This window comes from Pseudonaja textilis, chromosome 15 (genome assembly GCF_049901715.1).
Source record: "Pseudonaja textilis isolate UNSWEBS1 chromosome 15, rPseTex1.2, whole genome shotgun sequence".
NCBI lineage: Eukaryota > Metazoa > Chordata > Lepidosauria > Squamata > Elapidae > Pseudonaja > Pseudonaja textilis.
Genome location: NC_142004.1, coordinates 4,853,960 through 4,871,916, shown reverse-complemented (window position 1 = coordinate 4,871,916; position 17,957 = coordinate 4,853,960). Strand labels below are relative to the sequence as shown.

General features: G+C 48.0%; 1 protein-coding gene across 1 annotated transcript in view; it reads left to right on the top strand.

Moving 5' to 3' along the window:
- Nucleotides 1-16,436, top strand: part of MED13L (mediator complex subunit 13L) — a 146,678-nt gene extending 130,242 nt beyond the window's left edge. Inside the window, exons 21-31 of the mRNA XM_026718603.2 lie at nt 216-690; nt 3,876-4,095; nt 4,896-5,084; nt 5,274-5,497; nt 6,245-6,387; nt 6,683-6,841; nt 8,086-8,262; nt 11,859-12,010; nt 13,813-13,974; nt 14,092-14,204; nt 15,188-16,436. Of these exons, the coding sequence (XP_026574388.1) occupies nt 216-690; nt 3,876-4,095; nt 4,896-5,084; nt 5,274-5,497; nt 6,245-6,387; nt 6,683-6,841; nt 8,086-8,262; nt 11,859-12,010; nt 13,813-13,974; nt 14,092-14,204; nt 15,188-15,320 (2,147 nt within the window). The 3' untranslated portion in view covers nt 15,321-16,436. The remainder of the gene's footprint in view (nt 1-215; nt 691-3,875; nt 4,096-4,895; nt 5,085-5,273; nt 5,498-6,244; nt 6,388-6,682; nt 6,842-8,085; nt 8,263-11,858; nt 12,011-13,812; nt 13,975-14,091; nt 14,205-15,187) is intronic.
- Nucleotides 16,437-17,957: the final 1,521 nt, after the last annotated feature.

The window sequence follows — 17,957 nt, the reverse complement described above, 5'->3', positions numbered from 1 at the left end:
GGTGTGTTGGATATGTTTCCCATCTAGAGTTATTTGTGACAGTAATAAAAGCGGGATATGAGCAAATTTTTTTAAAAAAAATATTACCCAAATATTCCATTTCTACGCACTCTTTCTCTTTCGAAAACAATGGCTTGCCTGGCATGTTTTGGCTTTGGCATGGGTCTTCTTTTACATCATTTTGGAAACCTTTGCTTCCCATTTGTCTCTTTCAGCACCTTACTTAGCTACTTTGCAACTCGACAGCAGCCTGCTGATGCCACCCAAACACCAACCGGCACCTCCATCCTCATCCAACCTGGAACAAACCATATCCGGGAACGCAGGATCAGTTTCCTCTAGCTCGGCCTGTCTTGGACCTACGGCTCTGTCGGCTGGCCCGTCTTTCAGCTCCTCAACTAACGGGACCACTGGTCTCCCAGTGGGCACCAGTACAGCCCCAGGCTCTTCAGTGCCCCAGCTCTTGGCCTCTTCCTCCTCCTCCTCCACCTCCTCTTCCTCCTCCTCCGCCTCCAGTATTAGCCAGACAAGTACTACCTCCTCTTCAGGGTTCGGTGGAGGCCTACCTCAAGGTCAAAACCCAACGTCCGGGGCAGTTCCCTCAGAGAGACCCCAAGGAAGCACAGTCCCAGGAGGAGATGCAGAGGCAGGGCAAATCTCATCGCAGCAACTCCAAGAGGGGCAGGACAAGTAAGTCTACCTTTCTCGGTTTGGGCCCTCCCTTAGGTTGAAGGGTTTCTCCCGTCTTTTCTTCCACATGACTGTGATGACCCAAAGCAGTGTGGCACAAAGGCCACACCGTCACATAATCAGTAGGAGTCCCTTTATTAGCTCCAACTTTGCCCCCAATGTCCTGGTTACCTTCTGGCTGGAGAAAAACTCTCCCAGGAACAGCCTTGGGCTGCAGAGAATCAAGTCCAAAACATGGTCAACGAAAACTGTAACTATAAGTCCAATCAGGGCAAAAAGATAATTAGTCCAGCAGGGCAGGAGAAGGAGTTCTAGATGTGAAGGCACGGCAATAACTCAACATGGTTGGGAGGACATCAGGAACACAGATAAGCAAAGACACACAGGAAAAAGTCATGTTTGTTCCCAGCAGATGCCGCACTCAGCTTGCATCTCTTTTAAACTCTCATTCCCAGGTGTGGCTAATGAAGGGAATCGGGGCCCTTTCCTACCCTGTAAGCCATGCAACCCACGTTGCTCTCTTCTCCGTTCCTCCCTGTGTACCCTAGGATGAAGAGAGAGTGGGCCTGGGTCTTCCTTTGAACTCATTCTCCCTTGTTCTTCCACTCTCCAGCTCTGCCCAGCCGGACTTTGCCCTTCCCCAGTTTCCTCCACAGCCAACGGAGCCACACAGTTCAGACTCTGACAGGGGCACGACAGTGACCATCTTCATAAGTATTGGGACTTCTTTGCCATGACCACATGACCACCAGGACAGTGCAACTGCCATAAGTACATGCCAGTTGCCAAGAGTCCAGATTTTGATCATTACGGGGCCATGCTGCAACGGCTGTCAGGGTGAAAAACAAACGTTTGTTTTGAAAAAGCCCCTTTGGGACTTTCCTGAAGTACTGCTGAGATCAGACTTTGGACAGCTCCTAAACCCGTGTACAGGGAGTCCTCAACTTACAATAATTCGTTTAGTGACACTCGGAAGTTAAAAGGGCACTGGAAAAAAAGTGACGTATGGCCGGTTTTCACGATTAACAACCGTTGGCAGTCTCCCCACGGTCACACGATCAAAATATCGGGCGCGTGGCAACTGGCGTGTATTTATGATGGTTGCAGTGTCCCAGGGTCACGTGATCAACATTTGTAACCTTCCCCCAGCCGGCCTCCGACAAGCGAAGTCAACGGGGGAAGCCGGGTTCGCTTAACGACCATGCAATTCGCTTAACTGTGCGATCTGTTTAACAGCCATGGCAAGAAGGTCGTAAAACGGGGGCAATGCTCTCTTAAACACCACTCAAGAGACCCCGGGGACACAGACAAAGCTCCAAGCGGCCTCAATGAACCTGTAAAAGGATGCAAATGACCGGCTGTCTGCAAGGAGTATAAATCCTTCCGTACCCCACCATCCTGTTAGACCTGAAGAAGCTCCTCAGATGAGAAGCGAAACGTCTTCAAAGAAAAACCCAGAAAGTCCAATTGCCTCTTGGAAAAAAAGCACCTTTGGGTCACTTAGCAACTGCCTTGTTTAGCAATGGAAATTTGAGACTTAATTCCAGTTGTAAAGTAAGGACCACCTGTACAGTTATCTAAAATATAACGGTACATGAAATTAGGTTTGGGTAGAGAGTTTGAACCCCAGAGAAATAAAACGAGTTGGAGATATGTGATGAATCTCAGCAAGGAAAATAGAAATAATATTCACCTACATACTGGCCCCTGCTGGTCTTGTAATTGTAATAGCAAAAATTGATTACTGCCACTGTTCAAAGTTAATTGCTGGATAATTCTACAATGCAGAGACACAAGCTTATTAATTTCAGCAAGGGCGCTTAATCTTTACGCTGGGTAGTAGCCTCTGCCTTCTTTGCAATCCAGGTTTAGGGATCTGCCAAGATCATCCTTAATACTAAGATGATACGTTCTTAATTATATATATATTTGAAACTGAAGCTGAGTTGTCTTGTGGCCGCCTCTTCCTACTGTGGTTGTCAACCCCTCTTCTTGAAGTATGTAAGTATTTGGATCCAAAAGGAACAGCGGAGCTTTGGGTCCGGCACAGGTTGCTCAACGGTTGCTTAAAGGAGATACGCTCGGATTCACATGATAAATACAAGGAAGGCTGAATAAAAGTAGGCATTTGGGTTACGGAGAGAGAGCAACAGGGGAGCGATCTGTGATCTCCACCTGTCAGCACCTCCATTACACGTCCTGGACTTGTGTATTTCTCACCTTTGGTCCTGTGAGAGTCCAGGCAAAATAAAAGCATTTCTTCTAAGGAGCTCCCAACAGAGGAATCCTTATATCAACTCATAAAATATTTCTCTGGTCTTTTTAGAGTTGCCGACAGAAAGGGAGAGTAGTGTAGTGTAGCAGCTTGCAAAACCGAAACTGCATTCCATCAATGTTTTCATAGATAGTTTCCAGGCGACCGAAGTTTCTGCCACACAAAATTCTAACTGGAAAGTATGATTGATGGCTCTTGGCTATGGAGGTGTCCCATTGGAGAATATGAATTATGATACACCCAGGGGGTGGGGGGAAAACCAGGGTCAAAGGTGACAATGAATGATGTGTCTCAGAGCCATGTCTTCTCCTAATACATCTTTGAGCTTTGAAAATCCGGCTAGAGACTCATGATTTAAATGGGGGAAACTACCGGAGTCCTGACAGCTTAAGCACAGGGGTTGTAACTTAATAGGGGGGAGAAAAACATGATGAACTTTTGAATTGTACGAGACGACAGAATAACAGAGACGGAGGGGACCATGGAGGTCCTCTAGTTCGACCCCCTGCTTTATTCCTCCTTAGTTCTAGGTTGTTTCTCTCCTTGATTAGTTTCCATCCGTTGTTTCTTGTCACCTTCTGGTGCTTAGGAGAAAAGGTTGACCTCCCACTCCCCATCTTCTTTGTGGCAGCCCCTTAAATATTGGAAGACTGCTGTCATGTCACCGTGAGACCGAAGGAGGGGTCAAATGTGCCATCAGTCTCAAGTCTTTTGCACCCACAAGAGACTTAAATCCAGCCCACCTTGAACTCCCTTGATTCTTACTTACCACCAATTCGCTTTGACCGTTGGTAGCTCAGATTCTTGTAGAGACCTTAAGCTTATCATGAACCTTTATAATCCTGTGAACTGCCTGGATTTCCTGATATTCTGCTCTTGGCATAAATCATTGTTGTTGCTGTTTTTATAGCTCTGCAGAGAGGGAGAGGATTGGAATCCCAACAGAACCTGAGTCTGCAGACAGCCATGCCTACCCACCGGCTGTGGTCATCTATATGGTGGATCCCTTCACCTACACCGCGGAAGAGGAATCTTCTTCTGCCAGTTTCTGGCTCTTGAGCTTGATGCGCTGTTACACAGAAATGTTGGACAACCTCCCCGAAAACATGAGGAGCTCTTTCATTCTTCAGGTGGGTTTTCCTTGGAAGAGACAGAAGTCCTTTTGAGTTGGGCAGAAGAAGAACGTGTGCTGCTAACTGAAGATTGCAGTTGATAACTTAAGTCACCCAGTTGTGAAGTGACTCTGGCTTCCCCCGTTGACTGGGCTTGTCGGAAGGTTGTAAAAGGGGAACATGTAACCCCGGGATGCTGCAACCGTCATAAATATCAGATTGTTGGGGTTTGCAAGATCCTGACTCTGTAAACTGCTCAGAGAGGGCCGTAAAGCACCGTGAAGCGGTATATAAGTCTAAGGGCTATTGCTATTCCTTCCTTGCATCCATCCATTCATCCATGGTGCACAGTGGTTAGAATACAGTATTGCAGGCTATCTCTGCCCAAGCTAGGAGTTCGTTTGTCACTGGCTCAAGCTTGACTCAGCCTTCCGTCCTTCCGAGGTGGGTAAAACGAGGACCCAGATTGTTGGGGTTTGCAAAAGGCTAACTCTGTAAACCGCTTAAAGGAGACCATAAAGCATTGTGAAGTCTGAGTGCTATTGCTATTAAGAGCCATAGCGGCACAGTGATTAGAGTGAAGAATTGCAGGCTAATTCTGCCCACTGCTAGCAGTTTGATCCTGACCTGCTCAAGGTTGACTCAGCCTTCCATCCTTCCGAGGCGGGTAAAATGGGGACCCAGATTGTTGGGGTTTGCAAGAGGCTGACTCTGTAAACCACTTCAAGAGGGCTGTAAAAGCACTGTGAAGCGGTATATAAGTCTAAAGCGCTATCGCTATCGCTATTGACTAATCGCGGCTTTTCCGTTTCCTTCAGATTGTGCCTTGCCAATATATGCTGCAGACCATGAAGGACGAGCAGATCTTTTATATCCAGCACTTGAAATCCCTGGCATTTTCCGTCTACTGCCAGTGCAGGCGACCGCTACCCACCCAGATTCACATCAAGTCTCTGACGGGTTTCGGACCAGCTGCCAGCATCGAGATGACCCTCAAGAACTCCGAGGTGAGTGACGAAGCCCGGCAAAGCCTCTCTGGGCCCACACTTTCCCTCTCAAACCAGCATCCTTTGCCAAATCTGGACGGTCCCAACCCTGCTAGCATTTCGTAGCACTCTGAAGATCTCTTTCCCAGGCGTTTGGGAAACTGTGTTACCAATTTGACAATTTAACGTGTTGTTTGTTTGTTTTTGTAGCGGCCGAGTCCCATTCAGCTGTACTCCCCTCCATTTATCCTGGCACCTATCAAAGACAAACAGACAGAGCTCGGGGAGACCTTTGGCGAAGCCAGCCAGAAGTATAACGTGCTGTTTGTGGGGTATTGTCTCTCTCACGATCAGCGTTGGCTTCTGGCCTCCTGCACTGACCTTCATGGGGACTTGTTGGAAACTTGCATTGTCAACATTGATTTGCCAAACAGGTAGGCTTAAAAACTAAACTAAACTAAATTAACTAAACTTAAACTTAAACTTAAACTTAAACTTAAACTTAAACTTAAACTTAAACTTAAACTTAAACTTAAACTTAAACTTAAACTTAAACTTAAACTTAAACTTAAACTTAAACTTAAACTTAAACTTAAACTTAAACTTAAACTTACTTAAACTGCTCCAAACTTTAGAGCAGACAATCCTGCTGGACTTCCTGGTCTTAAAACATTATCTAAAGGCATTGAGTGCACACTTTTATAGCTCAGCAGTATGGTGGCTTAGAGGTCAAGATGCTTGTATCCCACCCAGAAGATTGAGAGTTCTGTCCTAGGGGTTGATAGATGTTCCTCTATCAGGGCGCCTAGAGAAAATAATTTGCTGCGGACTCCGCGTAGGCATCAGGGAGGGCATCTGGCCAGTAAACACTCATCTCCAAACGGGTGTTTCTCTATCAAGACACAAAGAGAAAATATTTGCTATGAACTCTGGTTGGGCATCAGGGAGGGCATCTGGCCAGTAAATGCCCACTTCCAAACAGATGTTTCTCTTATCAGGGCTCAAAGAGAAAATATCTGTTGAGAACTCCCTATGGCCGCCAGGAAGGGCATCCGGCCAGTAAACGTTCCATTCAGTCACATTGATGTTATCCCAAATAAAAGGATCGCAGGTCATAAAAAGAAGGGGAAAAAACCACAAGTGCATTCTGACGGCACTTACTACTCTCCTTTTCCCTCCAGATCACGGAGGTGCAAGGTGTCAGCACGGAAAATTGGCTTGCAGAAGCTATGGGAATGGTGTATCGGGATCATCCAGATGACGTCACTTCCCTGGAGAGTCGTGATTGGGCGCCTTGGACGGCTTGGCCACGGGGAGTTGAAAGGTACCTGGGCTAGAAGGCCTTTAGCAACAGCCCTTAGACTTATATACGACTTCACAGTGTTTTACAGAACACTCTGAGTGGTTTTACGGAGTCAGCCTATCCCCGCCTGCCCCCCGGGCATGTGGGCAGCGCAGCCTTGTGTTCCCACGCAGCCTGGATTAATTGCTTTGGGGGTGACATTTCTCTGCGAACCATCAAAATTTTCTCACTGACCACCAGTGGTCCCTGGCCCACCGGTTGGCGACCACTGCTTTAGATGACAGCCACATATCTTCCCCCCCCCCCTGTTTTTCAGACTGGAGCATTCTGCTGGGAGAGTGCTCCCTGCAGACAATCAGTAAGCAGCTGAAGGAGGTGTGTCGGATGTGTGGCATCTCCTCTGCAGATTCCCCCTCCATCCTCAGCGCCTGCTTGGTTGCCATGGAGCCGCAGGGGTCATTTGTGGTGATGCCAGGTAATTATGCACAACACTCCGACGGTGGGCTCAGTGGGACAGACAGACAGGGTAGCAGCCTTCCAGTGTTTGAGGGCCTGCCCCAAAGGAGAGGGAGGTCAGGCACCAGAAGGCAAGACAAGAAGCGATGGATGGGAACTCATCAAGGAGAGAAGCAACCTGGAATGAAGGAGAAACTTCCTACCAGTGAGGACAATTAACCAGTGGAACGGCTGGCCACCAGAAGCTGTGGGTGCTTCATCGCTGGAGGATTTCAAGAAGCGACACTTGTCTGGAATAATATAGGGCAGTGGCGGTTAACCTTTTGTGCTGAAACAGAAACACATGCGCCGGCCACCTGGCCTTCTGGTTTCTAACATGCATGCACACACGAAGACCAGCTGGCCGGCACACGCATGCACTCCGAGGAGCTGCTCTTCCGGTTTCCAGCATTCCTCCACACACAAAACCCAGCTGGCCAGCACTGCTTTTCCAGTTTCCGGCACTCCTGCGCACACGAGCAATGCAGAAGAGCCAACAAGCGACGGCTGGTGTGCCCAGAGAGGTGGCTTTGCGTGTCACCTCCGGCACGTGTGCCATAGGTCCGCCATCACAGCTATAGCCTGTGTCCTTAGAAGGACCATTTTCCTGAGGTCTTTTCACAGTGTTGTTGTTTTAAGCCATCTTCCTGCAGCCTGTTGTGGTTAGCCGGCAGCAGGTGTGGATGGCTGTGGAGAGCGAAGACTCAGATGAGGGGCCAGGACCATTAGGGAGTGGACTGCTGCCTTCAGAGATTGTAGTAGCGATGAGGATGTTCCCAAGGAACCTGTGTGAAGTGCGCGTGCACGCAGGATTGCTCGCAGGAAAGAGCAGTTGCAGCAGCCCAGGCGACTCGGGAGTAAAGCTGCAAGGAGTAAGGCCCCTCCCTCGAGGAGATAAAAGCCAGCTGTGAAGCGAACGTTCTTTGCAGGAAGCAAAAACGTTTTGAAACTCAGCCTCGTGGACATTGCAGTATCTTAAGTTGGTATTTGAAGACTCTTGTGTTGTGAAATATTTCTTATCTGTCATTCTTGGCAGCCTCGCACAGTTTTGGCAAGGCTTGTGCTTATCAAAGTTAATTAGTTTGCAGCAGCCTTTTAACCGGGGATTCGTAAGAATCATTAAAAGGTTTCTGTTCCCTTTGGCTCGTGTTTGTTTTATTGGAAAAGGGTTTGGGTCAGAACACAGCCGGACTCCTCTCTTCTTCCTTTTATTTCTCCCAAAAGATGCTGTCACCATGGGTTCCGTCTTCGGCCGGAGCACCGCCCTTAATCTGCAGTCTTCACAACTGAACACTCCGCAGGATGCCTCTTGTACTCACATCCTGGTTTTCCCAACCTCGGCAACCATCCAGGTCGCTCCTGCCAATTACCCCAACGAAGATGGATTCAGCCCCAATAATGGTAAGTCGGTTGCTGCCGGAGAGGAAGATGTGTGTGTGTGTGTGTGTGTGTGTGGGAGGGAGAATTCCTCTTCGGTGCGCAAAATCAGAAAGTTTCAGCTATCAGTCCCGGGTGAGTCCCCCTGCCCCCGCCTTCCACACTAGGATGGGCATCTTCACAGGACTTGAGGGGCCACTGAAGCGCCCGAGATAAGACAGGAAGCAAATGGGGTGGGAAGTCATTAAAGAGAGAGCCAGCACAGAAGGAAGGAGAACTTTTCTGACAGCAGGGAGAATTAAGTCGCGGGTGCTCGATCACTGGGGATTTTTCAAGAAGAGGCTGGACAAGCGTTTAACCGAGATGGCTTAAGGTTTTCTGTCTTGAGCAGGGGGGTTGGACTAGAAGACCTCCAAGGTCCCTTCCAGCGGTATGATTCTGGGTGAGCTTGCTTGCTTGCTTCCTCCCTCCCTCCCTTCCTTCCTTCCTTCCTTCTTCCCTTCCCTTCCTTTTCTTTCCTTTTCCTTCCTTCTTTTCCCCTTCCTTCCCTTCCTTTTCCTTCCTTCCTTCCTTCCTTCCCTTCCTTTTCCTTCTTTTACCCCTTCCTTTCCTTCCTCCTTCTCTCCTTTCCCCCTTCCTTCCTTCCTTCCTTCCTTCCTTCCTTCCTTCCTTCCTTCCTTCCTTCCTTCCTTCTCCTTCCTTCCTTCCTTTCCCTCCTCTCTCTCTCCCTCCCTTCCTCCCTCCCTCCCTTCCCCTTCTTTTTCTTCCTTCCCCTCCTTCCTTCCTTCCTTCCTTCCTTCCTTCCTTCCTTCCTTCCTTCCTTCCTCCCTCACTCCCTTCCCCTCCCTCCCTCCGTTCCTTCCCCTCCCTCCCTCCCTCCCTTCCTTCCTCTCCCTTGCTCCCTCCCTTCCTCCCTTCCTTTCCCCTTGATATTTTGATGGAATTCAGTGGGCCTCACCAAGTGCACCTCCTCTTAATCCCTTCTTGGCCCCCAAATCCCCCTCCTGAACTCTGGGCTGACAAATATTTAACCTGCATTAACTTGGGCCCTTAGGGTTTTGCGCGTTAATTGGAGTGATGTCCAACAGCTTGTGCTTTCCAAAAGGGTGTTAGATTTAATTTTCTCCACTCATTTTTCTGTGTTTAATTATTAAAAAAAGAAAGAGGGAGGGAGAAGGGAAAAAGCTTCCAAGCTATTAGTTTTCTTGCTTCTACCTGGGAGGTGATGCAAAGTGTGGCGGTTGTTAAGATTTCTAAAGGTGGAACCTATCCAGGGGCAGCTGAAGGAAACTTGGCTAAATCTCCAGGCTGCTGTTGCCTTTGGAAGGGGATAAGAACGAACCTTAGAAATAGCCATGAAAAGAGTAGTAAAAATGTCCCATCTCTTTTGGGGAGAGATTGGACAGCCATTTGTCTGGAATGGTATAGGGTCCCCTGCTTTAGAAGGGGGTTGGACTAGAAGACCTCCAAGGTCCCTTCCAGGTTGTCATTCTGTTTATTCTGTGGATTGCTTCCAGAAGTTGTGGCTGCTCCATCACTGGAGGTTTTTTTTAGAAGAGATTGGACAGCCTCTTGTCTGGAATGGCATGGGGTCTCCTACTTGAGTAGAGGGTTGGAGGTCCCTTCTAACTCTGTTATTCTGTTAATCTGTGGAACGTCTTGCCTCTGGAAGTTGTGGGTGCTCCATGACTGGAGGCTTTTAAGAAGAGACTATAGACAGCTATTTGCCTGGAATGGTGTAGGGCAGTGGTGGCTAACCTTTTGGGGGCTCCTGTGCCAAAAAAATTGTGCGCTCGCATGCCAGCACCCAGAAGGCAATGCACGCGCTCCCCCTCACGCCCCCTACCCATGCGTGTGCAATCCCCACCTACTCGCCCCCACCCCCCACTCCCCACCCCCTGCACTGCACCTCACAGCTGATTTTCGGCCTCCCAGAGGCTTCAGGAAGTCTTCTGCAGGCTTTGCAGGCCAAAAACTAGGCCCGTTTCATCTCTTCTGGTATTTCCAGAAAACAGGAAGGGACGAAACGGGCCTAGTTTTTAGCTTGCAGAAGCCTTCCTGAAGCCTCTGGGAGGGTGAAAAAGGCCTCAAACAGGCCGAAAATCAGCCGTGAGGCGCACGCATGCACAGTGCAGGTGAGTTTGCCTGCAGCTCGTGTGCCAGCACAAATGGCTCTGGGTGCCACCTGTGTCATGGGTGCCACAGGTTCACCGTCGCAGGTATAGGGTGTCCTGCTTGAAGAGGAGGCTGGACTGGAAGACCTTTAAGGTCCCTTCCAACTCTGTTATTCTGTTAAATCGCTAGATAAGGAGCCAAGGAGATATTTTGCTCTCAGCAATTGATTCTTACAGGGTTTCTCAACTGTTACTCAATGGCCTTTCAGCCTGCAACACTAGGGAGCCTCTCTGGGTAAAACTGTTCATTCAGTTAGACCATTTCCATTCTCTGCAATAATGGCTGGAATGTGTAAGCTGACTTATTGGATTCCATTCAAAGAATAGCCATAAATAGCAATCCCGGGGTATTTGGACACAAGAGAAGTTTGGTATAGACCACACAGCTTTGTAATGCTTGGTAACATTCACCTGGGAGTAAATTAGTTATTGGCAAATGCCATCTTAGATGCTGACATGCCAATTTCCTTCTAATTCAATTAATAGGGAGACTTTCGAGGCGAGTTTTGGATACAGACAACACTTAAAGCCGTTTAGCAGAAGCAGAAACAGGTTCATTTAAATGCTGGCTTTCAGAATTTTTCCCTGAATAAAATAGCAACAGGTCTGGGTATTGTGAAGTCGTTAAAAGCACCGGGTTAAAAGCCAGTATAGTATGGAGTTGTAATCTGTGTGAAACCAGGTCGTGACCTTGGGCCAGTCACTCTCTTTCAGCCCTAGGAAGGAGGCAAGGGGGGGGGGGAAAACCATTCTGAACAGGTTGCCAAGAAAATTGCAGGGACTTGTGTAGGTGATTGGCAGGAATTGAACTTAACTTGGATACACACAGACACCCACACACAAAGAGAGCAGAGAGAGAGAGAGATGGAGAGAAAGAGAGAATAAATAGCAGATAGATAGATAGATAGATAGATAGATAGATAGATAGATAGATAGATAGATAGATAGAAACAGAGAGAGAGAGAGAGACAGGAAGAGAGAGAGAGAAGGGAAAAGAGAAATGAGAGACAGGTGAGATGGATAGATAGGCGAGAGAGAAAGAGATGAGGCAGACAGATAGGAGAGAAAGAGAGAGAGAGATGAGAGACAGGAGAGATGGAGAGATAGGAGGAGAAAGAAAAACAGATGAGAAATAGGAGAGATGGAGAGATAGTGAGAAAGAGAGAGAGAGAGAGAGAAATAGACAGAGAAAGACAAAGATGAGAGACTGGAGAAATGGACAGAGGGGAGAGAGACTGAGAAAAAGAGAGAACGAGAGAACAGAGAGATGGGAGAGATGAAAAAGATGGACAGATAGGATGAGGGAAACAGAGATGAGACAGATAGGAGGGAGGGAGGGAGGGAGAGAGAAAGGGAGAGAGAGAGAGAGAGACAGAGAGAGAGATAAAGACTCACATAGAAACTAATAATACTGACATCTTCTCTTACTCTTCTTTCCCCTTTGAGATGACATGTTTGACCTCCCATTCCCGGATGACATGGACAATGACATTGGCATCCTGATGACTGGGAACCTTCACTCCTCTCCAAACTCTTCCCCTGTCCCCTCCCCTGGTTCTCCTGGAATTGGAGTCGGACCATCTTTTCAGCACAGCCGGGTAAGTCCTCACCGTTTCCCTGTGCCACTCTGGAAGATTCAGGTCCAGAGATCCCCACTAGTTTCCGCTCCTGAAAAACCAATGGTTTCCACACCCCCATATCTTATGGAAGAGGGAGCGGATGATATCAACAAGCATGATGAAGACTCTTCTTTAAGAATATATATATATTTACTTGGATTTCTCTACCACTCCAAAATATAGCAGCTTGGTAATCAGCATACCCTAGTAAGATTAAAATCATGCAAGCGGTCCTAAATCCCGTTTTTTCAGCACCGATGTAACTTCGGCAGGGGTGTGATTCAAAAATCCAGCAACTGGTTCGCTGCCCGGTGGCTGGGTGAGCATGGCCATGGTGGGTGGAACTTCCTGTTTCCGGCTTCCGGAAGGCCTCCAGAGCCTGGGGGAGGCCGTTTTCACCCTCCTAAAGGGCCCAGAGGCCTCCCCCAGGCCTCTGGGAGGGCAAAAATGGCCTCCCCCGGGCTCTGGAGGCCTTCCGGAAGCCGGAAACAGGCCCATTTCCAGACTTCCAGAAGGCCCATTTGTTCCCCTCCCAGAGCCTCCACGTGGACCCTGCATCCTCCATCGCAAATGGGCCACGTGGAGACTCTTGGGAGCGGTGGGGGTAGGAGGGGGGGGCAGCCGGTTGGGTGAAATACCGGCTCATTGAACCAGCTGTAACTAATATCCAGTTCTCTCGAACCGGTCCGAACCGGGTAGAATCCCACCCCTGAACTTCGGTCACTGAACAAACCCTTGTAAGTCGAGGACTGCCTGCAAAGGGACTCCTGGTTATTTCCATTTTTCAGTCCTGACCATTCTTGGCAAGTCTTGTCAATGTTGCCCAACGCTCGTTTCTCTTGTAATGAGACGAGTAATCAGGGAAGTCGGTAAATGGACGCGGCAAATGCCTTCAGAGCCACCGGTTTAACCATTAACGCCAGACTGGTAATTGAGGTGTAATTTTTGTTCGGAGCGAAGTTAGCAGCGTGTGATCTTTTCCCTGGGGTCGAGGCACGGCCTCCCTTCGTCCAACTTCTGTGGATTTTATAATTGATTGCTCCCATTGGCAAGTTGCCCTCTCTGGCACCGCTGTTGCGTGCTTTATTTAGGCAGGCCGCCTTTGAGGCTCTGCGGGCTCTCAAAGGAGCCGCTGCAAGTCCCAGGAAGAAAGGAAATCAGTTCAAGCGGAGATCTCTGCAAGAACTTGTCCAAGACGGGGCTCACCGAAGCTTGGGTGGTTTTCTTGCAGACATCTCATTACCCAACTCGATCACATCATCAGTGCTCAGAGGAGCAACTGAGGATGTTCCCTAGTTTGATGAAAACTTCTGCAAGGAAACCACCAATATCAGAGAGCACCAAGGACGATTCCTGCTCCTATTCCTCCTCCATACCCTCCTTTTGGCACTGATGCTGTTGCCTAGTTGGGTCAATGAGGCTGCCAGTTCAATTCCCACCGGCTCAAGGTTGACTCAGCCTTCCCTCCTTCTGAGATCGGTAAAATGGGAACCCAGATTGTTGGGGACAAAAAGAGCTGACTCTGCAAACCACTTAGAGAGGGCCGTAAAGCACTGCGAAGTGATATATAAGTCTAAGGGCCGTGGCTGTTGCTAGATGTTGGGAGCAATTGCCTGCCCTAGGTTGATTAAACCCAACAGCAAAGTGAAGAAGTTGCGTACCATGTACGGGGTGTGTCTCAAGTTGGCCAAGAACCTGGTCACGAGGGACCCCCGTTGATCCCTGCATGCTACAGGCACTGACCCACGTTGCCCTTCTCGCCTCGATTTTTTGTTTTCCAGAGCCAAGGGGAGCGTCTCCTTTCCCGGGAAGCCCCCGAAGAATTGAAGCAGCAGCCCCTCGCCCTGGGTTACTTCGTTTCCACTGCCAAAGCCGAGAACCTTCCTCAGTGGTTCTGGTCTTCCTGTCCCCAAGCTCAGAACCAATGTCCCCTCTTTCTCAAGGTTGGTCCTCGCTATTATACTCGGGGGGGGGGGAACCAGGCTGCCCTAGTTTGGAGGGTCCCAGAAGGATGTGAGATGCTTAATCACGTGATCCTGTCTTCCTCCGCTTCCTGACAGGCATCCCTGCATCATCACATCTCTGTAGCTCAGACAGACGAGCTTCTTCCTGCCCGGACTTCCCAGAGAGTGCCCCATCCCTTGGACTCCAAAACCACATCAGATGTCCTAAGGTAATTGACCTGGTGCTGTGGTCAGTCATAATGCAAGGCTTGGTCTTTGACCGGCCTTCCGCTGCGGAACATCGACCCAAATGTTGTCGGTTGCTTTGAAGGATCCTTGGTATTCTCTGGGTTTGTTTTGTTTTGTTTATTTGTTTGTCAAACATAGACAAGATAACAAGTATAAGTATGAACTCAAAGGGAGTAAATATGGATAAATGGGGACAGTGAGATGGGGATGGTAGGCACGCTGGTGCGCTTACGGGTGCCCCCTTTAAGTACCTCTTAGGAACGGGGTGAGGTCCACAGAAGACAGTTTGAGGTTGAAGCTGCGAGGGATTGAGAGGTAGAGCAACGCAGAGGGAATTCGGAGGAATACCCAGGCCCACCCCTCTTCATCCTAGGGCACGCAGGGAGGAACGAAGGAGGGAGCAACATGGCTTACGGGGGAGGAAAGGGCCCTGATTCCCTTCATTAGCTGCAGCTGGAACACAGTGTTTAAAAAGGGAAGTTGCGCACAGCAAACTGTTGAGAGCAAATCATGAATTATCTGGTATCGTTGAGCCAACTGGGTGTGTTTTGCTGGCCTTTGAAGTCTGCAATTTCTTCTCTTGCCCTGTCCGGATAATTACCACAGCGTGGTTTGTGTGGATTTTTATTTACAGTTTGTATGTATTTTGTTTTCGGACTGAATTTCCTCCACTTAAAGGCTGTTCTTGGGAGAGTTTTTTTCTCCAGGCAAAGGTAACCTGGACATTGGAGGCAAAGTTGGACGAACTGAAGGGACACTTCTTGCTTAAGTGACCGTGTTGCCTTTGTGTCCTCACAAGGTGCCACTTGATCCTTAAAAGGTGGAGATCCCACAGGGAACCTCCGGATCTCTCTATGTTTTCTTCTCACCTGCTTTACTGCTCTCTCTCTCTCTCGCTCTCTCTCTCGCTCTCACACACACTCTCTCTCACTCTCTCTCTCTCTCTCTCTCTCTCTCACTACAGGTTTGTCCTGGAACAATACAACGCATTGTCATGGCTCACTTGCAATCCGGCGACCCAGGATCGCGGGTCCTGCCTCCCTGTTCACTTCGTGGTGCTCACCCAACTCTACAACGCCATCATGAACATCCTCTAATAGCGCAGACGGGGAAGGGGGGCGGCGAGCCAAACCCTTTCTCTTTTCCACTTGAAGAAGGCGCCCGGCCTGCAAGAGTTCAGCTCCCAGCCTGAAGAAGTCGGGAGAGTTTGCTCCCCGTGTCCTCAAGGAAGCAGGAAGAATCGACCTTCAGGGGCTGCTCGGAGCCTACCAAGACGGAACATCTCGGCTTTCCTCCGAGCGAGGCCGGCAGGCGGCACCAGACGTATTGCAACTTTTAAGGCAGTGTTAAATTTTGCTGGCTGAAAACCTTACAGACCACAGCGGAGACCATACGTCTTTCATTTCATTTTTTTTCCTCCCCCTTGTTCTTTCTTTTTCTCTTCTTTTTTTTTTTTTGGTGCACGGATCTCTGCCGAAGAAGAGCAAAGTCCTTGCGGTGAGCAGTCAGGATTCTGCCGTTCTCCTTGAAAAGGCACCGCATCCACAGGGGCTGCGACAAAGAAACGATTCTACCAGTCGGAAAATATATGGGATTTTTTTAATTATTATTGTTATTATTATTATTATTATTATTTTGGGGTGTACCTGGAACTCCTTGACAGAATGGATTTGGATGAATGAATGAATGTGGGGGGGTTTTTTTGCACCCCGCCCCTCACACCACCCCACATCTACGTATACATACGAATGGTCTGGAGACGTTTGTCCAGTTTTTATTGTTTTATTTTAATTTATTTATAGGGGCTATTAAATTATAGAGGACCAGGTACAGCACGCGATCCGATCCCCATATCACCGAGAAGTGGGGTTATTTTTTTGGGGGGGGGGGGATACACCTCTCACCTTTTTAGCCTAGGAAACGGGGTGGAGGAGTCAGTTGGGTGGGATGGAGCAGGGAAGGAAAGAGTTCAAAGGAGCCATTGTGGAAGAACTCAAAAGAGTCACATTTTTTTTTTTAAAAAGGACAAATTTGGGGGTGGGGGTGGACCCATTGAGTTGAGGAGGAGGGCTGCCAAGAAAATTTTTTTTTTTTTCAAGCAAATCAGATTAACGACACGTCATGCGAAAGAGCCAAGAACGGTGGAAAAATATGAAAAACGCCCCAAAACGAGCCTCCTCTGATCTGACAGCATCCAGATGTGTCGGGGGAAATCACCATTTCATCGCCCAGGGAGCCATCAGCAGCGGGATCACGTGGGGCAGGGGCTGGGAATCATGGGAGGTGTAGTTCAACGTAGCTGGAAGGGACATAGCTGGCTGCTTCAAGGATGGAAACCGCATCCCCTCCCTATATAAAGGGGGGGGGGGCAGGCGGAAAAACTATTGAAAGGAACGTTTAAGGAAGTGTTTAGAATAGAAATAATAATAATAGGGTTCGAAGGGGCTTTGGAGGTCATCTAGTCCAGCCCCCTGCTCAAGCAGGAGACACCCTGTACCATTCCGGGCCAATGGCTGCCCAGTCTCTTCTTAAAAACCTTCCGGTTTGATCAATGTGGATTTTTTTTTTTCTCTCTCTCTCTCTCCCCAGCATCGCATCTTATTTTCGAAAGATGACGTGCATATTCTCCACTTCCACCTTCCAAAATCTCTGTCAATTATTATTTTTTTTTCTAAAAAAAAGCTACCTTCATTACATTAATATGGAAAAAATTTTAAAAAAATGGGTGGGGAAAAAAGCATAAGCCTAACCTCTAACCCTGATTGTTGGATCGTTGTTGTTTTTTTTTTCTTTTTTAAAGAAAAGCTTAAAGCCATTAAATTGTTTGAATCAGGGGTCTCCAAAGGAAGTGGCTTTTGAAGGCTGGTGGACTTCAACTCCCAGAAGTCCTCAGCCTGGACAACTTGAAGCCTTGTGGGCTTCCGCACTCCCATGCTGACTGTGGAATCCTGGGAGTTGAAGTCCACCAGCCTCAAAAGTTGCCCAGGTGGGAAGACCCCCTTGGTTTGAATGACTCCTCGGATTGGAGGAGTTGTTAAGGGGGGGCGGTTCCCATTTCTAGCAGTGACAGGCCAAGGCTGCTTTGAAGGGGGGAAAAGAGGGCGGGACTTTGGTCGTCACGGCCACCCTTAAAGGACCCTTTCGCATTTTTGAAGTTCTTCCAAACGTCTCTCTTCTTCTGGTTAAATGAAAAAGAAAAGAAAAAGAAAACGAAAATTTCTATGAATTTAAATATTTTTCTTGGAACGATGATGTAATGTTTAAATCAGATTTATTATAATTATTATTATTATTATAATTATTATTAAAAAAAAAGTAATCCCATGAACAGTGGGAAAGGATGGGTCAGAAGAAGACTGTAAATGGATCGCTCTTATTATTCTCTGCTCCAGGCCGCCCACCTGGAGGAGTTTTGCAATGTATAGGAAGGGGCAGGGAAAGTTCAGATATATGGAAAAACCATTTGTATCTAATGTATACAGTGTAAAATGGATTTTAAAAAAAATATTACATTACTATTTTTTCTTAATCGGAAAGGAAAATTCTCAAGGCCTTTTGAAGAGCATTAAAAGATGAAGATTGTAAACTTATATACAAAAAAAAAAATCTTGATGAGGAAAACTATGTAAAGTTATCTTTTAACACTTTGGGGTTATTTGTTCCCAAGATTCGCCTGAATTTTGGATTATAGTTGGGTTGGCTTCTTTTTAATGGGCTGTTTTTTTTATTAAGGG